The sequence below is a fragment of the Malus domestica genome, chromosome 16 (assembly GCF_042453785.1).
Source record: "Malus domestica chromosome 16, GDT2T_hap1".
NCBI classification, from domain to species: domain Eukaryota; kingdom Viridiplantae; phylum Streptophyta; class Magnoliopsida; order Rosales; family Rosaceae; genus Malus; species Malus domestica.
This window is the reverse complement of record NC_091676.1, coordinates 7,613,518-7,634,652: the sequence shown is the minus strand read 5'-3', so window position 1 is coordinate 7,634,652 and position 21,135 is coordinate 7,613,518. Positions and strand designations below refer to the sequence as shown.

The following is a 21,135-nucleotide window of genomic DNA, read 5'->3' as shown; positions in this document are numbered from 1 at the left end:
GAAATCTGGGAAAGTATTTTATATTCCTATTAGGATTAGATTAGCTATTAAATATTGTAATCATAAATGGAAAGATTTTACCCTTCCTACTACTATAAATAAAGGCATAATGAGGTGAATCAAATACACCTCACAATTAAATCAATCTCTCTTCTCTCTCAATATTGCCGAATCCCTCTCTCTCTCTCTCTCTCTAAGATTTAGATCGTTCAATCAAATAGTCTTACAACAAGTATAAACAAAAATAATGATTTTTAATAAATTTAAGGAATTATTTTACTAAATCGGCACATCATCCAAATAGGAATGTTAAAATTCCAAATTCATACCGCCCACGTTGCTCGGTGCGTGTTCTTTATAAGGATCCAGAGGCACTGTTCAAAGTCTCACAGAGAGAGGAGAGAGACCCACCAGCAGCACTAGATGTAAAGCATTCAGCAACTTTGATTCTTCCTCGTCACTACCCTCCCTCCACGTGCGTCCTCTCGTACATTCACAGGTTCGCTTCTTTAAAAACCGACCCAGCTTACCATTTTTCTTTGTTTTCCTATCCATTTAATATAATCCCAATAATTTTGTTTGCACCTGCGGCATTTCAATGGCGATTGGGTTGTTGGGTTTCGATCTTTTGCTTCTTATCTGAATTGGGTTCCCATTGTTCTTATACAATTGGCCTTTTTTATGCAGGTCTCGTCCATTAAACTCTCCCTGTACGTAGAAGCCAGAGTTTTTCATATTCTTTGAGTTGGGTTAGTTAGATTTTCAAAAAGTTTCTGAATTTATTTCTGCCATTGATGGATATCTCACTGGAGATTTCGAATGTAGCTTTTTTCATAGTGTTATTAACGTGGGTTTTGCTTGATATTATGAGAGGAAGAAAAAATGGTGGCCAAACAGGTTTGAGATATAGAGCGGAAGACAGAGGGTGCAAATTTCCTGATTTGGTCACCTTTTCAGCAAATGCTTTAATCTCAAGCTTTTACCTTGGTTTTGGGATTTATGAGTATTGGGGTGGTAGAATTGTAAGCTGTAAATCCATCTTCTCAGGCATGACTTGGGTTTTGGCCACAGTAGTTACAGGTTACTCAATGATTTACAGAGCTCACAGTGAGCCAAAAAGGTGGCCTTGGGTCCTCAGTTTCTGGTGGATCTTTTCCTGCATTTTTTACTCACTTTCTGTGTGCTTTTACCTCATTGCTCACTTCAAATTCTACAATTTTCCAGAGATTTTCCCAAAGGCTAGTTTAGTCGATTTCGCTTCGTTTCCTTTGTCAATACTGCTTTGTTTCAATGCTTTTAGTTACGTCCAGAAAAACAATGACCTTAAACACCCATTACTTGAGAAGGAAGATGAAATTCCCTCCCAAGAGAGTGACACTTACACCAATGCTGGAATTTGGAGTAAGGTTACATTTCAATGGCTGAACCCGCTTTTCAAACGGGGTCGAACCCAAAAGCTGGAATTGCCTCATATACCATCTATTCCTCCCTCAGAAAGAGCAGCATACGCTTCCTCTTTGCTCGATGAATCACTGAGCAAACAGAAGATGGAGGACTCTTCGTTGCCAAAATCCATAATGCTGGCTGTGCGAAGATCATTAGCTGTAAATGCTGTTTTTGCAGGTAAACTCGTTGTTCTTGGATCACTTTTCTTTTTAGTTTTTGTTTTATTCAGTCCTGCAGGTTTTTATGTGTTTTTTTAATTTATTTTTGTAGGAGTCAATACGGCTGCATCATATATAGGTCCTTTTCTGATTACAAATTTTGTAAATTATTTACTCGAAAAACAAGATGATTCAGGCAACCGCCATGGACTGATTCTTGCGTTAGTATTTTTCGTTGCTAAGACATTGGAATCATTGAGTCAAAGACAGTGGTATTTTGGTGCTCACTTAATTGGTGTACGAGTAAGAGCAGCTCTCACTGTGTTGATTTACAAGAAATCTATTTCCATCAAGTATTCGGGTCCAAGCAATGGTAAAATTATTAATTTGATCAATGTGGATGTTGAAAGAATTGGAGACTTCTGCTGGTACGTTCATGGCATCTGGTTGCTCCCGCTTCAGGTATTTTTGGCCTTGGCTATCCTTTACAGGAATCTTGGTGCAGCCCCCTCTGCTGCTGCTCTTCTTTCCACTGTTTTGGTCATGGTATGCAACACACCGTTGGCCAATAGGCAAAAAAGGCTTCACTCCAAGATCATGGAAGCGAAGGATTCGAGAATCAAAATAACATCGGAGATTCTGAAGAGCATGAGAGTTTTAAAGCTGCATTCATGGGAGTCCACATTCTTGAAGAAGCTGCTTCAGCTCAGGGAAACAGAGAGGCATTGGCTGAAGAGATACCTTTATACATGCTCGGCGGTTGCCTTTCTCTTCTGGGCTTCACCAACTCTAGTTTCAGTTACCACTTTTGGTGTTTGCATTATACTAAACACACCTTTGACAGTAGGTACTGTATTGTCCGCTTTAGCTACTTTCAGAGTTCTACAAGAGCCTATCTACAACCTGCCAGAGCTCATTTCCATGATTACACAGACAAAGGTATCGATTGATCGTATCCAAGAATTCATCAAAGAAGATCAAATGAAGCTGATTCCTTGCCATCATTCAAAAATATCCAATGTCATGATTGTTATCGAGACAGGAGAGTATGAGTGGAAAACAAGCAATCAAAACTTAAAGAAACCTACAATCAGAATTACAGAGAAAATAAAAATACCGCAGGGATACAAGGTTGCTGTTTGTGGCTCAGTTGGTTCTGGCAAGTCAAGCCTACTATTGAGTATACTTGGTGAGATTCCCAAAATTTCTGGGCCAGGAGCAAAAGTTTATGGCACAAAAGCTTATGTTCCACAAAGTGCTTGGATTCAGACTGGAACGATAAGGGAGAATGTATTGTTTGGCAGGAAAATGAAAAGGGGATTCTATGAGGATGTTTTGGAAATTTGTGCTTTGGACCAGGATGTCAAGATGTGGGCAGATGGAGATTTGACGGTAGTGGGAGAGAGAGGGATGAACCTAAGTGGAGGAGAAAAGCAAAGAATTCAACTCGCACGAGCTGTGTACAGCGATTCAGATGTTTATATTTTGGACGATCCTTTCAGTGCTGTTGATGCACATACCGGAACACACTTGTTTAAGGCAAGCCAAACTTCTCATCATTTTATATTTTCTTTAGTTTTTTCTGATATCGTTATTTTATGTTTTATGTAGCGACATGGTTTTAATCAGACGTAATGTTTTGCAGAAATGTCTCTTGCAACACTTGTCCCAGAAGACTGTTATCTATGCCACCCACCAATTAGAATTTTTAGAGGCAGCAGACCTTGTCTTGGTAAGTTTTTGAAATTTTCGTTTTTATACTGAGATGATTACATGTTTTATCGAGTCTCATATCTCTCCGGTTTAATTCAATTGCTGATAGGTTATTAAGGATGGTCAAATTTCTCAGTCTGGAAAATATGAAGATTTGATTGTGGATCCCAACAGTGAACTTGTTAGACAAATGTCTGCACATAAAAAATCATTTGAACAAGTTAACACTTGCCAACAAGATGATTCCTTTAACAGCAAATCTCATCAAGTTAATCTCATAGAGGTTTTAGATGAAGAAGAAAAGCCTTTCAACAACGGCAAGCTTTCAGAAAAAAGTCATGAAGAGGAAGCGGTAACTGGTCGAGTAAAATGGAATGTTTACTCAACATTTGTCACTTCTGCTTATAGAGGTGCTCTTGTCCCGGTCATCCTACTCTGTCAAGTCCTCTTCCAGGGACTACAAATGGGAAGCAATTACTGGATTGCTTGGGCAGCGGAGAAAGAATCCAGGGTCAGCAAACAGCGGTTGATTTGGGTATTTGCTCTGTTGTCTGGTGGGAGTTCCATCTTCATATTGGGAAGGGCAGTTTTTCTGGCAACTATTGCTATTCAGACTTCTCAGCGTCTCTTCCTTGGAATGATTACTTCAGTTTTCCGCGCACCAATTTCATTTTTTGACTCCACACCTTCTAGTCGAATCCTCAATAGGGTCAGTTTAAATTCATCTTCCGTTTGCCTGTTTAATAAATTCCATTGAAGTATAAATCAAGTTCGACCACTTAATTCTTATTCCCCTGTTAATGTTTGCAGTCTTCTTCGGATCAAAGCACAGTAGACATTGATATTCCATATAGATTAGCTGGATTGGTATTTGCCCTCATCCAGCTAATAAGCATCATCATCCTTATGTCTCAAGTGGCCTGGCAAGTCTTCATTCTTTTCCTTCTTGTTCTTGCACTCTCCGGCTGGTATCAAGTAAGTAATATCCCATTTTGAATTTAGTTTTACTTTTTAAACTTTCGATTTTATTTAGAACCTCCAAGGGTATCTGCGCCATATTGCACAATGTGAAAGTTGACAGTTCTTCCAGCTCATATTCAAGTATTTGGTACGGGTATTTTATTTTATTTTATATGTTTTGCAGGCTTATTACATTACCACAGCTAGAGAACTAGCCAGGATGGTTGGAATTCGAAAAGCTCCAATTCTTCACCACTTTTCAGAATCGATATCAGGGGCAGGAACAATTCGGTGTTTCAGTCAAGAAGGCCGCTTCCTGATGAAAGTAATGGCCTTGATTGATGATTATTCTCGCGTAGCCTTTCACAATTATGGCACGATGGAGTGGCTATCTGTTCGGACGAACTTTCTGTTTAACCTTGTCTACTTCCTACTTCTTATCATCTTGGTGAGCTTGCCTAGGTCTGCCATTGACCCTAGTAAGCACCTCCAATCCCTGATTTTTGTTGAGCATTAGTTTAACTGTCGGTATGTCTTGGAATGCATTATCAGGCATTGAAATTCCAACTCTTAACTAATGGAGTACTTGCTCTGGTCTTAGGTTTGGCGGGATTGGCAGCTACCTATGGTTTGAACCTGAATGTCCTTCAGGCTTGGGTAATATGGAATATGTGCAATGTAGAAAACAAAATGATTTCTGTCGAGCGGATTCTTCAATTCACAAATATACCAAGTGAGGCACCGCTTGTGATTGAAGATTGTAGACCAGCGCCTGAATGGCCTATGGCCGGAAGAATTGAACTTGAAAACCTTCATGTGCAATATAATCCAGCTCTCCCAACCATTCTCAAGGGGATCACTTGCACCTTCCCTGGAATGAAAAAAATAGGAATTGTGGGCAGGACTGGGAGTGGAAAATCCACTCTGATCCAAGCTCTCTTCAGAGTAGTAGAACCCTCGGGAGGGCGAATTCTTATTGATGGTGTCGATATATCTAAAATAGGTCTGCAGGACTTGAGGTCAAGGTTGAGCATAATTCCACAAGACCCGACATTATTTCAGGGAACCGTGAGGACCAATCTGGATCCTTTGCAACAGCATTCTGATCAAGAGATATGGGAGGTGAGGATCAAAACCTTTTATTTTAGATAGATTATATGGTGGTATGGTATCGTTACTTATGCGACTCAATAACTCAGGTTATCAATCAATGCGGACTGACGGAGATTGTTAGGCAGGACCAAAGGCTTCTTGATGCACCTGGTATGAAGATCTCGTAATCTACTCAATCATATAATGAAAGTTGATCAATTGTTTTGTTGTCTCATTCACCGAGTTGCCTAATTTATTTGAAAATCTGGATTGTATTACAGTTGCTGAAGACGGAGAAAACTGGAGTGTTGGACAGAGGCAGCTCGTTTGCCTCGCTCGAGTGCTCTTGAAGAAAAAGAAAATTCTTGTGTTGGATGAGGCTACAGCTTCTATTGATACAGCAACAGATATTGTAATCCAGGAGACCATAAGGAAAGAAACGAGTGGATGCACCGTGGTCACTGTGGCTCACAGGATTCCTACTGTTATTGACAACGACTTGGTTCTAGTTCTTGACGAAGGTAGTGTACGAATTCTTAAAATAGGGCTTTTTCTTACACTAAATTTAATAAACATAAAACAACATGGAACTTTACGACCGGCGAGAATACTTTTGATTGCTAGTATAACCTGGTCACTAGGTTTTTCCCAAGAGTGATAGAACCTTTCACTTTAGCGGATTATTGAAAAACGTATTATTGATTAGGTGACATGCCCTGAAATGATTTTTTAACTGTTTGAATCGTACAGGCAAGGTTTTGGAGTACGATTCTCCAGCTCGGTTACTTGAGGATAGTTCTTCGGCATTCTCCAAGTTGGTGGCAGAATTCTTGGGGAGATCTTCCATGAGCAGCTGCTACAGAGATCCAAGTAGAGGCGCATCTTTGTAACTCCCAAACGATGCTGTTGGTTCGCGTTATTATTCTTACTACCCAAATGTTGACGTGAACGGATGAAGGATGATATTCTGCAACTGAAAGGTGCAATACCGATGGAAGTTGAAATGCCGGAAGCAGGGTCGTCCATGAGATTTTGGGATCCTGTGCGAGACTCTAAGGGAGGCCTTTAAAAAGTATAGAATTTTGGTTGATATGTTTTTTTATTTACATTTTAATTTTTATTATTATGTATAAATTGAGGTAAAAAAAAACAAAAAAACAAAAAAGACCGGTGTTGTGGTTAGGTACCTATTTGCATCCCTATGTTTTTGGGTTCGAAATTCCTTATTTTTGCATACCAAAAAAAAGCCCTTAGAAGGTCTAACATTTTGGTTGCTATGTTTTCTTTTACATTTTAATTATGATTGTATATAATTGAGATAAGAAACCCTGTGTGAGACTCTAAGGGAGGCCTTTAAAAAGTATAGAATTTTGGTTGATATGTTTTTCTTTTTACATTTTAATTTTTATTATTATGTATAAATTGAGGTAAAAAAAAAAAAAAAAAAAAAGACTGGTGTTGTGGTTAGGTACCTATTTGCATCCCTATGTTTTTGGGTTCGAAATTCCTTATTTTTGCATACCCATAAAAACAGCCCTTAGAAGGTCTAACAATTTGGTTGCTATGTTTTCTTTTACATTTTATTTATGATTGTATATAATTGAGATAAGATTATGGTGGCTATAGAAGAATTTGGTATATCATTGCAAATATAAATATATATACTATCTATACAGGCAAAATTAAATCATGATTGAGGCCCCTTCCGAATTGGGGGCCCTGTGCGGTGGCATCACTTGCACACCCTCAGGGCCGGCTCTGGCCGGAAGAACCTGCCGCTGGAATGGCACTCTTTCGTGCATGCGCAACTGATGTCGCAATGTCTCACACGGTGCAAATCTGCTCGTATCCCTGCCTGTGTCGACTTCAGAAGCCAGGCATCAACCTCGGAAACATGTCTAACGACTCGTGCTGGGGTCGCTCACGGCACCATTACCAGTAGAATTTAATAGCCATTCGATGGAAGCTCATACCGTGAAGATTGAAGTCCCAAAATACTGGGACTGCAAAACAAAGTCCTAAATATGTTATTTAGCTTTTGTAATAATCCCAAATTCCTTCTTTCATTTGTCCATGGAATCATCACCTAATTAGTTTTTACGAAGATAGCAACTTTTGCATTTAGATTCCTTCACTTCTTCAACTGACACGTGTCATTTTTTTACACAAAGAACAAGACCTTTAATGTTTTTTGCTAGAAATTAATGATGAAAAATAAAAAATATAATTTCAAATGCATTAAATATATATATATATATATATATATTTTTTTTTTTTTTTTTTTGTGTAAAAAAATTACAAGTGGCTTGTGAAGAAGAGAAAAAAACCAAATGCAAAAGGTTGCTAGCATTTCTCCACAACTTTTTCTTGAATCAACAAAAAAAATTATTAATAAAAACATTAACAGTAATGAAGCAATTCAAGAAAGAATTAATAAAACAAATCAAAGTTTAATTAAATTTATTTCGATTATAAAAGAGTCGCTTTCTAATACTAATATTAGTCTTAGTAAAAAAAAATTCAAATACTTTTTTTGACTTATCTTACTTTTCACAAGCATATGTATTTTACAAATTATCACAGACCAATGATAATTAATTAAGAAGAATACTTGCATTCTCTTTTAGAGGAGAAAACTTTTAGTGTGTCCGGTACATTAAATGTCATAATACAATTGGTTGAAATTTGTTTTACTAACGATCTTATGTTTTTGTGTTAAAAAAATGACATGTGTTATCTGAAGAACAAGATCTTTATTGATAAGGGGAAGCATTTTTACGTAATCATCGGCACCATTACCAGTAGAACTTGATAGCCATTCGATGGAAGCTCATACCGTGAAGATTGAAGTCCCAAAATACAGGGACTGCAAAACAAAGTCCTAAATATGTTATTTATGTTAGAAATAAGGGAAAAAACACAACAGTACATAAGATCACAGTTATAAGCATGAATGTATAAAACCATATAGTACTAACCTGAAGCAGCAGACATGATGCTAAGGTTATAGGGTAAGGAAGTTTTCTCCACACACAATCAGAATGTTCTTTACTGATGAATAGGGTAAACAACACTAAAGAAGAACGCATACTATGTGTGCAGAAACATCCATATTTATATCACTAGGGTTTCCTACTAATTTGCCTATCATCGAATAGTTAGGAATATCCCATAGCTTATGATATCAATTATGTTTCTTAACATGATATATAAGTCTTACCAAATGAGGCCTCCTAATTAGTTGCATGTGATTAAGACTTCAAATCTCATTCATATCAGGACTCCCACATATTTGACCGAGAATCAACTTGTTACCAAGTTGATTGTCGTGTAAGTCAACGGATGGGATTTCATTGATACTCAAATAATCTTACATTCTCCCACTTGAGTTTCAATGAATTCGATCCTGATACGACTAGAAACGGTGATCACTAAAGTCTTACAAAATTTGCAACAGATACCTCTTAAACAACTTGTCACTCTCATCTCAAATGCTGGACTATAGAAAACTAAGTGAAGTCATTTTTCACTTGCACTCTATAATCACACACTTAGACGAAAAACACTATGTTGCAGACAATACCATGTTTTTAAGTTGATGAGTCTAAACATCAACTTCTTAAAATTTGAATATTACAGAAACTAACAAAATATTCTGTTTATTCAGGAAATGATATGATGACAAAATCTTAAGTTTGGAAATAAACCTTTAACAATGAGTTCGAAATATTCAGAATAAACTTGGAGAGACATTTGAGTAGTTTACTCCCACTCATTCACGGAATCAAAAGTCTCCTTAATCCCCATGTTAAAAACATGTTTCTTGAATACTCCCACTGACAAGGCTTTAGTCATAGGATCAGCAAGCATTTGATGAGTGCTGATGTGTTCTATACTGACCAAATTCTTCTTGACTTCATCCCTGACTTTCAGATATTTGATGTCCATTAATCTGCAAGCTAGAGACCTCTTATTATTCTTGGAGAAGAAAACTGCAGCCTTGTTGTCACAATATATTGTTAATGGCCTCTCAATATTATCAACAACTCTCAAACACTTGGTGAAATTTTTAATCCAGAAGGCTTGCCTAGTGGCAACATAGCAGCCTACAAATTCTGCCTCCATTGTCGAAGAAGCAATGGCAGTTTGTTTGGAACTTTTCCACGACACTGCTCCACCAGCAAGAAGAAAAACATAACCACTGGTTGACTTACGGTCATCCACACAGCCAGCCAAATCAGAATCTGTGTAAGCAACCAGTTCCAAGTTGTCAACATGATTGTATATGAGCATGAAATTCCTAGTTCTTCTCAAGTACCTCAGAACTTTCTTAGCAGCTACCCAATGAGGTCTACCAGGATTTGATTGAAACCTCCCCAACACACTGACTGCAAATGCCAGATCAGGCCTAGTACATATTTGAGCATACATCAAACTACCCACAAGAGAAGCATATGGCTTGTCATTCATGGTCTCCTTCTCAAGTTCATTTTTAGGACTTTGAGTGATGCTTAGCTTATCCCCTTTTCCAATAGGTAGTTCACCATGAGAGCACTTGTCCATATTGAACCTTTTCACAACCCTGTCAATGTAATTTTTCTGAGACAAACCAAGTGCTCTTTTTGATCTATCCCTTTCAATTTCGATGCCAAGAACAAAGTGTGCTTCTCCTAGGTCCTTCATATCAAAGTTGGCAGCCAACATCTTCTTGGTTGTGTGCAGCAATGATAAATCTGAACTTGCTAAAAGTATATCATCCACATACAAAACCATAAAAATGAATTTCGAGCCACTGACCTTTATGTAAATGCAGTCATCCATTGTATTTTCTTCAAAACCATCATTAGTGACAACCTGATCAAACTTAATGTACCATTGTCGTGAAGCCTGCTTTAATCCATAAATGGATTTATTCAATTTGCATACCATGGACTCATTCCCCCTTTCAACAAAACCTGGTGGTTGTTGCATGACAATATCCTCATCCAAGTCCCCATTAAGAAAGGCAGTTTTCACATCCATTTGGTGAAGTTCTAAATCAAAATGAGCAGTAAGTGCCATTATTATTCTCATTGAATCCTTGGTAGAGACTGGTGAGAATGTTTCATTGAAGTCTATCCCCTATTTTTGCGTAAATCCCTTAGCCACAAGTCTGGCTTTGTGCCTTTCTATCTGTCCCTGAGCATTCCTTTTGGTCTTGTACACCCATTTGCATCCTATGGGTTTTTGGTCTGGAGTTTTAGCCACTAAGTCCCATACTTTATTCCTTTCCATAGACTCTAACTCTTCGATCATAGCCGTGTGCCACAGATCAGCTCGTATGCTTTTAATAGCCTGAGAATACGTTGCAGGATCATCCTCATCACCTATATTATATTCTGTCTCCTGTAAGTAAAGAAAGAAGTCAGAGGATAGTGCAGGCTTTCTTTGTCTTTGAGACCTCCTGATTGGTAATGACTCAGTTACTGTGACAGGTGGTTCTAGCTCTTGTTCTTCTTGGATTACAGGTTGAACTTGTTCCTCCAAAGTTTGATTTAGTAACTCCATATTTTCAACTAATGGAGGTTGATATAATTCCTCCATGTTGTTGAAAGGTGGGGTCTGCATTAATTCCCCCATGTTGTTCGAATGAGTTGTTGCAGCAAGTGGAGAAAGCAAATCCATATTGGTTCCTTGAGAAGCGTGTAAACCAACATTTTCATCCAATTCTTCAAAATCCATGCATGCAGTTATTGAAGCTTCTGGTTCTAGTTCCTCAATGAATTTAGCATTGTGAGTTTCTTGTATTCTTGTATGAGAGTTCGGTCAATAAAACTTAAACCCTTTAGATTTTTCAGAATAGCCAACAAACCTGCAACTCACAGTTCTTGGATCAAGCTTTCTTTCATTTGGAGTGTAAAATCGTGCTTCAGCCTTGCAGCCCCATATGTGGAAATGATTGAAACTTGGTTTCCTGCTTGTCCATGCTTCAAAAGGTATAGTTTGCACTGACTTTGTGGGAACTCTATTGATTATGTAATTTGCAGTTCTCAACGCTTCACCCCATAAAAAAATAGGAAGCTGTGACCTTGAAAACATGGACCTGACCATGTCCTTCAGTGTTCTATTTCGTCTTTCAGCAACCCCATTTTGTTGGGGAGTCCCTGGAGTTGTGTATTGAGCGATGATGCCTGTCTGTTCAAGGTAGAGTGCAAAGGGACCTTTATGTTGTCCTGCCTCAGTGTACCTGCCAAAATACTCACCACCCCTATCGGATCTCACAATTTTTATGTGTTTGTCAAGTTGTTTTTCCACTTCTAGTTTGAAAATTTTAAAACAATTAAGCACTGCAGATTTCTCAGGGATTAAAAAAATGTAACCATATCTCGAAAAATCATCTATGAAGGTTACAAAATAAGTGTTGCCACAAATGGTTTTACTAGGGAAAGGACCACAAACATCAGTGTGAATTATTTCTAAGAGATCTTGACTTCTGTTTGACCCAAGTTTTCGTGCATTTGTCATTTTTCCCTTAAAACAATCTATACAATCAGGAAAGGTTTCAAAGTTAAGGCTTGACAATAGATTTTGTTTAGTCAAAAACATGATTCTTTCTTTGGAAATATGACCTAAACGTTTGTGCCAAAGTATGGAAGAATTTTCATTTAAAGACAACCTTTTTGAGCCAACATGATACACATTAAAACACTCAGTTGCATATGAGCATTGTAATTGCCACATATCAACGTTAAGTAAAGCAATACCAAGCAAGGTGTCCATCTTATTTGAATGAAAAAGTTTTTCACCTTCAGTGTCTCCCACAAAAGCATAACCCGACTCTACTAATTTAGATGCTGAAATTAAGTTCCTTCTCATGGAAGGTACAAAAAGTACTGGACTTAAAACTAAAACAAAACCAGATGATAACTTAAGCTGAACAGTCCCAATCGACTCAACAGCTACCTTGCTTCCATTCCCAACAAAGACATTGTAAATCTCCTTACTTTTCTCCCTTAGGTTTGTGAATCCATGCAAAGAATTTGTAATGTGAATGGAACACCTAGTGTCAAACCACCAACTGTGGGGAGGGACATAAATCAAGTTTGACTCAAAACAAACAAAAACATCAATTTCATTACCTTTCTTTATAAGCCAATTTTTAAAACCAGTGCAGTTTTTCCTTATGTGTCCCACTTCCTTGCAGAAGTAACAAGGTTTCCCACTCTCATTGTCAACAGTTTTGAATTTGTGAGTTCCTTTAAGGGGGTTAGCATTTTTAAAAGAAGAAGAATTTGCATTCTTCTTCTGCTTACCAGCAGTAGAATGGGCATGGTCAACTGCAACATGTTTCCCTTTGGCACTGTGAATGAGATTGACAGATTGATCAGCTTTGTCACTTTTGAGTCTTGCTTCTTCCTGAGCACAGATAGATATGAGATCATCAACACTCCATTTTTCTTTTTGAGTATTGTAGGAGACTTTGAGTTGTCCATATTGTGCATGCAATGAGTTTAGGGCCATATGGACAATGAATTGATCATTCATCGGGACTTCAAGATCTTTTAGTTTCTGTGCAGTGTCAGCCATCTTCAATATGTGTTCCCTAATGCTGCCAATTCCATCAAACTTCATTGTGGTGAGTTTGGTGAGGAAATTACTTGTTTCTGCCTTGTCAGACTCCTTGAATTTTTCACCAATTGAAGTGAAAAATTCCCTTGCCTTCTCACTTTTTGGAATGCCCCCTCTCACTGACTCAGTCATTGCCTTCCTCATGATTAGTAGTGACATACGATTAGCTTTTTCCCACTTTTCAAACTTAGCTTTCTGTTCCACTGTGCTGTTTACAGTGAGTGGCGCAGGCTCATCTTCCCTTAAAACCAGGTCAAAGTCCATCAGCCCCAACACGATTTCAATATCCTGCTTCCACTTTTTATAGTTTGAACCTGTTAGGGTCTCAATGTTGCTGAAATTGAGAGAAGTTATACCTGAAACTTAAATAAAACTTTATGGTTTATTAATCTTGTCCATCAGAAAACAGAAAACTATAACATGATGTCTTCTGTTTATTGCAGTAATCATACAATTCCAGTGTCATTCTTTAGATTGGCACTGATCATATTAATTTTTGCATAACTAAAATGTAAAACTGCAACTTGTTTATATAGATCAACACTTTTGAGCATAAGAACTATAAAAACCTTGTAGTTTCACATTCCATTATACATTAACTTAGTGCCAGAACTGAATCCATTCACAAAAATCCTTTTGGATAAATTTTTAAGGTACTCATCATTGCACATAAGTCACTTGTTCTGTTCGAACCAATATGAAATCTATAAGCAATCACTTTTAAGCAGAAAATACTTGTAGATTTCTTTCAACATGAATAACATAATGCCAATTATTTATCGATTCAAAAGTGACAAATAATGATATTATTATTCAACAGCATTTCTTCAAACAGCAACTGATTGGATGATTCATTTCATCTTGCTGATGTCGTTAACTATTCCTGATTCAGTGAGCAGTAATCGAAGCACATATAGATCTATCCATCTCATGCAGTTAGGATATTTTTAAATATATACATGCATGCAGCGGAAGCATTATATAGGATCTGATGATTGAAAAATACTCATAACATTTTGTAAACTGAATCTCAAAACTGTTGTGGTGGCTCTGATACCACATGTTAGAAATAAGGGAAAAAACACAACAGTACATAAGATCACAGTTATAAGCATGAATGTATAAAACCATATAGTACTAACCTGAAGCAGCAGACATGATGCTAAGGTTATAGGGTAAGGAAGTTTTCTCCACACACAATCAGAATGTTCTTTACTGATGAATAGGGTAAACAACACTAAAGAAGAACGCATACTATGTGTGCAGAAACATCCATATTTATATCACTAGGGTTTCCTACTAATCTGCCTATCATCGAATAGTTAGGAATATCCCATAGCTTATGATATCAATTATGTTTCTTAACATGATATATAAGTCTTACCAAATGAGGCCTCCTAATTAGTTGCATGTGATTAAGACTTCAAATCTCATTCATATCAGGACTCCCACATATTTGGCCGAGAATCAACTTGTTACCAAGTTGATTGTCGTGTAAGTCAACGGATGGGATTTCATTGATACTCAAATAATCTTACAATTTAGCATTTTTAATAATCCCAAATTCCTTCTTTCATTTGTCCACGGAATCATCGGCTAATTAGATTTTACGAAGATAGCAACTTTTGCACTAACTTTTGCATTTAGATTCCTTCACTTCTTCAACTGACATGTGTCATTTTTTTACACAAAGAACAAGACCTTTAATGTTTTTAGCTAGAAATTAATGATGAAAAATAAAAAATATAATTTCAAATGCATTTGTCTCCCTTAATGCATTTGAAGTTTGAATAAGATGCAGCTATGTGTTGTGCAGTGCCATTCACATAGCTAAAAAGTTAATCATGATACTATTCACTTTACCCTTTATTTTTCTTTATCGTTAAAATTCAAAATTTTCAAGTCATTTTCATTAGTTTTCCTTAATTAATATGGTACCATTTCTTGTGTTTCTTAATTCATATGAAGTTTGAATAAGATGCAGCTATGTGTTGTGCAGTGCCATTTTACTTCATAAAGTTTCTTTTTACTCTGGCCTATTTTATTATTATTATTTTTAAATATAAGAGTTGAATGGTAAATAAAGGAGAGTTTTCTTTAATACGAGCACGATTGATAATCATATTCTAATCTAATATGCACAAGCAAGGAGTTTCGAACCTGGAGGCGAGCGGAGAGTAGACTGCTATAGCTAACTTGATTAGATTCATATGTGCCCATTAAAATGAGAGTCTGTAGGATTTTACATCTCATTTTATTTATTTATTTATTTATTTTGAATTTTACAATCATTAAGGAGAGGAGTAGGGTTCGAAACTATTACATTAATTTAAGGGAAGAACAAGGGGGCGGAGCTAGGACTTTTTTGGGTGGGCTAGCTGAAATTAATTTAGTATCACAAAATTATATGTTGATTTTTTTTACCTATATAAAATTATATAATAATCAACATGAAATAACAACGATGAAATATAAACTTTTCTTAAAATTGTAATCTAATCGACAAATTCAAGGACCATATAAATATTTAACTTGCTAATTAAATCAAGAATAGTAAAAAAAGAGATTAACAACGTACCAATGTGACATTCATTGGAAAATCTCAACGGAAAGTAAGGAAATTACGGAGCTAGGGGTTTAATGGTTAATTAAAAGTTCTTTTCTTGAGAACGAAGCACAATGGCTAGATTGCACAGGGTAAAAAATTTGTTTGTTTGTTTTTTTTTTGTTTTTTTTTGTTTTTGTCAAACAATAGATTTGTTAGATTAGATGTTGGATTAGGGAGCTGACAGAGTTCGAACTTGCGCTATGGTGCAAAGGTAACACTCATCTCCACCACTATAAAAGGATACGAAATAGAGATAGAAATCATTTTACTTTCAGCATAAAAAATATTATTTATTACCTATCATGCACTAACCTGTATTAAAATTGAGTGAGCTATATAGATTACATGCATTAACATAAGCTATTAAAACATGAATTAAACAATTTCTCCCACCTAAGCATTGTCCTGAGTACTTAGGGGTCCTGTGCAAAACTTAGATGAAGGCCCTTTATTTTTTCTTAATGTAGTATTTTCTTTATTATTTTTCAATTTCGTTATCAATAAAATCTGAATACTACAAGTTGGTGCACTTGAAATAAGTCTGTTTGAGTGGACAACTGTGCTTTCTATCTTCAAAGGTCTCAACTTCGAACAGGTTGCATTCTCTCATTTTTTTTTTGTATAAATTTATATGCCTTTTTAAAGTTTATAAATTTGTAAAAATTAAGCAAAATAATGCCACAAGGACTCTAGCCCAACACCTGAGAGCAATTCCACTTTGCGCCAGCACCCATCTCATTTATCCATTCAAGTGAACAGTAATAGACCAAAGTATCTCCACCCCTAAAACCAAATAGCCTAGTCAATTTTATTAAAATATTATTAATTTTTATTATAAAATAATAATTTAATTTTTAACAAATGCATCTCCGCTCCCCTCCCCTGTCTCTGCCTCAGAAGCTCCCCCACCGCTCCCCTCCAATGTGCAAAAGAAAGAAACCCATTAACAAGATGAAGGGATATGGGAAGAACACAGTGGAAGGGATCTATCTATCTCTCTCTCTCTGAACCTTAGCCTCGAGGAGGGCGTCGAAGGCCCCCAAACCCCCATCCCCGCCACCCTTTGCTCAGCCTGCAAATTGGCCTTCTTCAACCTCAACCTCGAGAAGCTCTGCACTAAGATCTCTCTGCGACCCGTTGATCGTGCGGGAGGTTGATGGCCCGGCTGACGTCAGATGGCCCGGCATGTGGGTCTGTCGATTTTAGGCCGGTCTCTTGCCTGGCTTGGGTTGGGTGCCGGTCAAAATGCTAGGCTGGAGTGGATAGCCTGGGTGCCGGGCTGGTTTTTTAGTTGGGTGCTGGCCTATCAGTTCCCTGGTGGAACTGCTATGAGCGAAGAGACAAAAGGCCTCCACCGCTAGCGCTGGAACATTTATTAGTATCATTTTGCACTTATCTAGTACATGTAAAGAAATATTGGGGGCCTTTCCAAATCGGGGGTCTGTGCAATGGCACCTTTTGCACACCCTCAGGGCCGGCTCTGCCACAAGGAAGAAGAGTTTCGAACCGGAGACGCATTAGAAACTTAACACCCTATCCAATAAGATATTATATCACATGCACATATTTTTAATTTGACAAACCCAAATTCACAACCCTTGCATGCATTAATAAATCCCACTTCAAAAGGCTTATTTGGTGAGGTTTTTGTGCTTGTTCTTAATTTTCAGCACCATTCCTTGTATTTATAAGGAATCAAAGTGGGGAAGGCTGAACAATTCAAATTAGGTTGGAAGTATTGACCTATTAACATTAAGGGGAGGGAGAAAATGATGACAACTATAGAGATTAGTATTATTGCTAGAGAAAACATCAAACCCTCCTCTCCGACTCCCACTCGCCTGAAAACCTTCGAGCTTTCAATTTTGGATCAAATGATTCCACCCACATACATTCCACTCCTGCTTTTTTATCCCACAAGTGATCATCAGAGAGTCCAGTAGCTAAAGGAATCACCATCCGAAACTCTAACTCGCTTCTACCCTTTTGCCGGAACAATCAAAGATAACGCCTTTATCGAATGCAACGATGATGGGGCCTGCTTTAACGAAGCTCGAGTGAGCTACCTACCCTCACACATCCTCAATGAACCCGATCACGAAGTAATGAAACAGTTTCTGCCCATTAACTTCGAGTCCTCAGAAGCAGGCAAGGGATGTGTGCTGCTTGTTCAAGGCAACTACTACGAGTGTGGTGGAATGGCTGTAGGGCTATGCCTTTCTCACAAGATAGCTGATGCAGCCGCATTAAGCACATTCATCAGAAGCTGGGCTGCCACTGGTTCTGGGTTTGGTGATGAGAGAGTGGTGATTCCTCTTTACAATTCAGTGGCAATGGCCACACCAAAAGACATCTCAGTGGACCCACCAGCTGATGAGATGATACCACACAAATCTGTGACAAAGAGGTATGTATTTCATGGCTCAAAGATTGCTGCCCAAAAAGCTAGGGTTGCTAATAATTTTGTTGAAAACCCTACGGAGGTTGAAGCTTTAGCTGCCCTGATTTGGAAATGAGCAAGGAAGGCCTCAAGGATTACTTTAGGGTTTTCATCCAGGCCATCAGCATTTTACCAAAACGTGAACATTAGAAACAGAGTTGTCCCTCCTGAGCCTAACGAGTCTGTTGGGACTTTGTTGGGTCCTTCTTGCAAGGACAGAAGAGGCTGCTGAGACAGAGTTGTTAGACGTAATTAACTAAACAAGATTAAACATGAATCACAATCTAATAAGAACCAACCAATATTGTCTATGAGATAACTTAAGAAGAATGGCATACCTGCAGAAGTTCCTGAACTAGTAGCCATGGCGCTGAACTTTCAGTGAACCTTCTTCTCTCTTGCAGAATATCAAGAACTCGACTTACAATAGGTTTAAGTCCCAATATGAGCGTGTGTTCTGTGAGAGAAAAGGCCACTATATATGTATATATATACACACATAGTCTTTCCATACCAGAAAATGATTCCCTATTAAAATCCTTATAGAAGACAAATACTTGTTTTCCTTGTTCCATAAGAACTGATCTTAATGCTATACAAAACCTTTCTTAATTAAGGACTAACAATCCTCCTATCAATAAGACTTTTCTACCAAACTAAATACCTATAGCCGGTCCCTAAAACTTCTCATACTCATTCCAACAAGAGTTGCATGGTTTGGTTGCTGAACTGAGGAAAGGGATTGAACAATTTACCAGTAAGGCCACCATTGAGTGACATTTCGGTAATTTCGGAGCTCAGATGGCGGCCATAGGGTTGTTAAGTAGGGATGACATGGATTTTTATGTGTGCACCAGTTGGTGTAGGTTTGAATTGTATGAGGCAGCAGGTTTTGGGTGGGGGAGGCCAATGTGGTGAACTCAGTAGCTAGGTTAAACTGTCTTTAATTTTTCAAATTATTATTATACAATAACTTTGTTTTTTTTTTTTGAACAAGTGATATTATCTACACTAAAGGGAGGGGGTGGGCTTAGCTAACAAAGAGTTAGCAATAATGTGGTTCAAACTCGCATTTGGCAAGAATCAAACCTAAGACTTCTCACTTACAAGTGAAAAGGAATACCACTAGACCGTAGCACTAAGTGTCTATCATACAATAACTTAGATGTCCTTAATTGACCGCAACCTAATGAAAGAGAAATTAATGCAAATAGACTAGAAATACTTGATAGACTAAGCATTTCTATTGGTGCATTTTTCAAATTATTTGAATTTAAGGAACCCTTGAATTTAACAGTCAAACATATTGTTTGAAATTTCAAATGTGCATTATTGTTTTAACAGTCTTCCTGCTTGATCAAGATCTTAGACCTCAATCCTAAAGCAGGAGCAAAAATATGGCTCAAGTGATGAACATTGAGATCACCAAGAAGGAAATCATAAAACCATCCTCTCCAACTCCCCACTACCTCAAAAGGTTCAAGCTTTCTCTTTTGGATCAGCTTGCTCCAGTAGCCTATGGTCCTCTGGTTCTTTTCTACCCCAACAATGTCAATGGGGTTGCGACGGAGGAAAGATCTCAGCAGCTGAAGAAATCACTCTCGGAAACCTTAACCCGCTTCTACCCTCTTGCCGGAAGAATCAAAGATAACATCTTTATTGATTGCAATGATGAGGGGGCTATTTACGTTGAAGCTCAAGTCAACTCCCTTCTCTCAACCTTCCTTCATCAACCCGATTTTGATTTTCTAAAATTGTTCCTTCCCATTGAGGTTGGATCCTCTGAAGCAGCAACTGGGCCTCTTTTACTTGTTAAAGCCAGTTTCTTTGAGTGTGGTGGATTGGCCATAGGCGTGTGCTTCTCACACAAGCTTGCTGATGCATCAACTCTTGGCCTTTTCGTCAAAGCTTGGGCTGCCACATCTCTTGGTATTGGTGACACTGTGGTACCGGACTTCAGCAGTGCAGCAATCCGATTCCCGCCTAGAGATTTCTCGGTGCAGAGGCCTGCCGTGGAGATGAAGATAGGAAAGTGTGTGACAAGGAGATTTGTTATTGATGGACCAAGGATGAGGGATCTTAAAGCTAAAGTCACTAGTGGAAGTGTTGAGAAACCGACAAGAGTTGAAGCTGTTACTAGCCTCATATGGAGTTGTGCAATGAATGCATCAAAATTAAGTTCAGGGGCTTCAAAGGTGTCAATGGTGTCACAATCGGTGAACATACGCAAACAGATTGTGCCACCATTGCTGCAAACCTCAGTTGGGAATCTTGTGGGGTACTACGCTGTAAGGACGGACGAGAGTGGGATAGAGTTGAAGGAATTGGTTTCCCAAATGAGGAAGGCAATGATCGAGTTTAATGAAAACCATCCCAAGAGATTGAAAGGGGAAAACATGTTCGAAGTCATTTGCGAGTATTTTAAAGAGATTGGAAGCATTATGAGAAGAGATGACATAAACTTCTTCATCTGCACAAGTGTATGCAACTTTGGAATATATGAGATTGATTTCGGGTGGGGGAAGCCAATTTGGGCGACCATCCCTGGTGGTACACTCAAGAATGTTGCTACTTTGATGGACACCATAGAGCGTGATGGAGTAGATGCATGGATAAGTTTAAGTGAGGAAGACATGGCCATATTCGAACGTGACCCGGAACTTCTTGCATTTGCTTCTGTAAATCCAAGTGTATTTGAACCTGTAACAAGGAGCTCTTCTCTTTAATTTCTTAGGATATCGTTGGTGTTTGTTTCTGTTTTGTGTTTCTAAAATTGTTCGTGCATGTTTGGCTCATAATTAATATGGTACCATTTCTTGTGTTTCTTAATTCATATGAAGTTTGAATAAGATGCAGCTGTGTGTTGTGCAGTGTCATTTTAATTGCATACAGTTTCTTTTTACTCTGGCCTATTTTTTTTTGTGAAAGTTGAAGGGTAATTAAAGGATAGTTTTTTTTTTTTTTTTTTTAAATTAGATTGATAATTATATTCTATTCTAATATGCACACAAAGGTGGTTTTGGAAGGGAGCGAAATGTGCAATCGCACAGAACCCTAAATTTTAAGGGACCTCCAAAAACTATTTTAAGGAGGAGCCCTTTTATAAATTT

The 21,135-nt window shown here is 37.8% G+C and overlaps 3 protein-coding genes across 4 annotated transcripts; all 3 read left to right on the top strand.

Moving 5' to 3' along the window:
- The first annotated feature begins 338 nt into the window (after nucleotides 1-338).
- Nucleotides 339-6,749, top strand: LOC103416673 (putative ABC transporter C family member 15). 2 transcript variants are annotated; one of them, XM_070815620.1, is made up of 11 exons: nucleotides 339-499; nucleotides 688-1,623; nucleotides 1,717-3,143; nucleotides 3,250-3,336; nucleotides 3,427-4,026; nucleotides 4,128-4,292; nucleotides 4,462-4,756; nucleotides 4,879-5,399; nucleotides 5,477-5,540; nucleotides 5,651-5,890; nucleotides 6,120-6,749. In XM_070815620.1, exons 2-11 carry the CDS (start codon nucleotides 795-797, stop codon nucleotides 6,257-6,259), a joined length of 4,368 nt encoding a protein of 1,455 aa, XP_070671721.1. In that variant the 5' UTR covers nucleotides 339-499; nucleotides 688-794; the 3' UTR covers nucleotides 6,260-6,749. The 2 variants fall into 2 exon arrangements, with proteins under 2 accessions (XP_070671721.1, XP_028951948.2); XM_029096115.2 differs by lacking the exon at nucleotides 339-499 and having other exon boundaries at nucleotides 542-1,623.
- A 10,622-nt stretch (nucleotides 6,750-17,371) lies between these two features.
- Nucleotides 17,372-20,927, top strand: LOC114822151 (BAHD acyltransferase At5g47980). The gene has a single exon (XM_029096317.2). It carries the CDS (start codon nucleotides 19,423-19,425, stop codon nucleotides 20,749-20,751), a length of 1,329 nt encoding a protein of 442 aa, XP_028952150.2. The 5' UTR covers nucleotides 17,372-19,422; the 3' UTR covers nucleotides 20,752-20,927.
- LOC139192975 (BAHD acyltransferase At5g47980-like) lies at nucleotides 17,691-18,101 on the top strand. The gene has a single exon (XM_070815920.1). The coding sequence runs from the start codon at nucleotides 17,691-17,693 to the stop codon at nucleotides 18,099-18,101; it is 411 nt and encodes a 136-aa protein (XP_070672021.1).
- Nucleotides 20,928-21,135: the final 208 nt, after the last annotated feature.

Excerpts from the sequence above, each read along its gene's own strand:
- LOC103416673 (XM_070815620.1), top strand. The coding sequence starts at position 795 with ATGGATATCTCACTGGAGATTTCGAATGTAGCTTTTTTCATAGTGTTA. Across the intron at positions 1,624-1,716 it reads TGTAAATGCTGTTTTTGCAG|GAGTCAATACGGCTGCATCA; the intron begins GTAAACTCGTTG and ends TTATTTTTGTAG. Across the intron at positions 3,337-3,426 it reads AGGCAGCAGACCTTGTCTTG|GTTATTAAGGATGGTCAAAT; the intron begins GTAAGTTTTTGA and ends AATTGCTGATAG.
- LOC139192975 (XM_070815920.1), top strand. The coding sequence starts at position 17,691 with ATGAAACAGTTTCTGCCCATTAACTTCGAGTCCTCAGAAGCAGGCAAG.
- LOC114822151 (XM_029096317.2), top strand. The coding sequence starts at position 19,423 with ATGGCTCAAGTGATGAACATTGAGATCACCAAGAAGGAAATCATAAAA.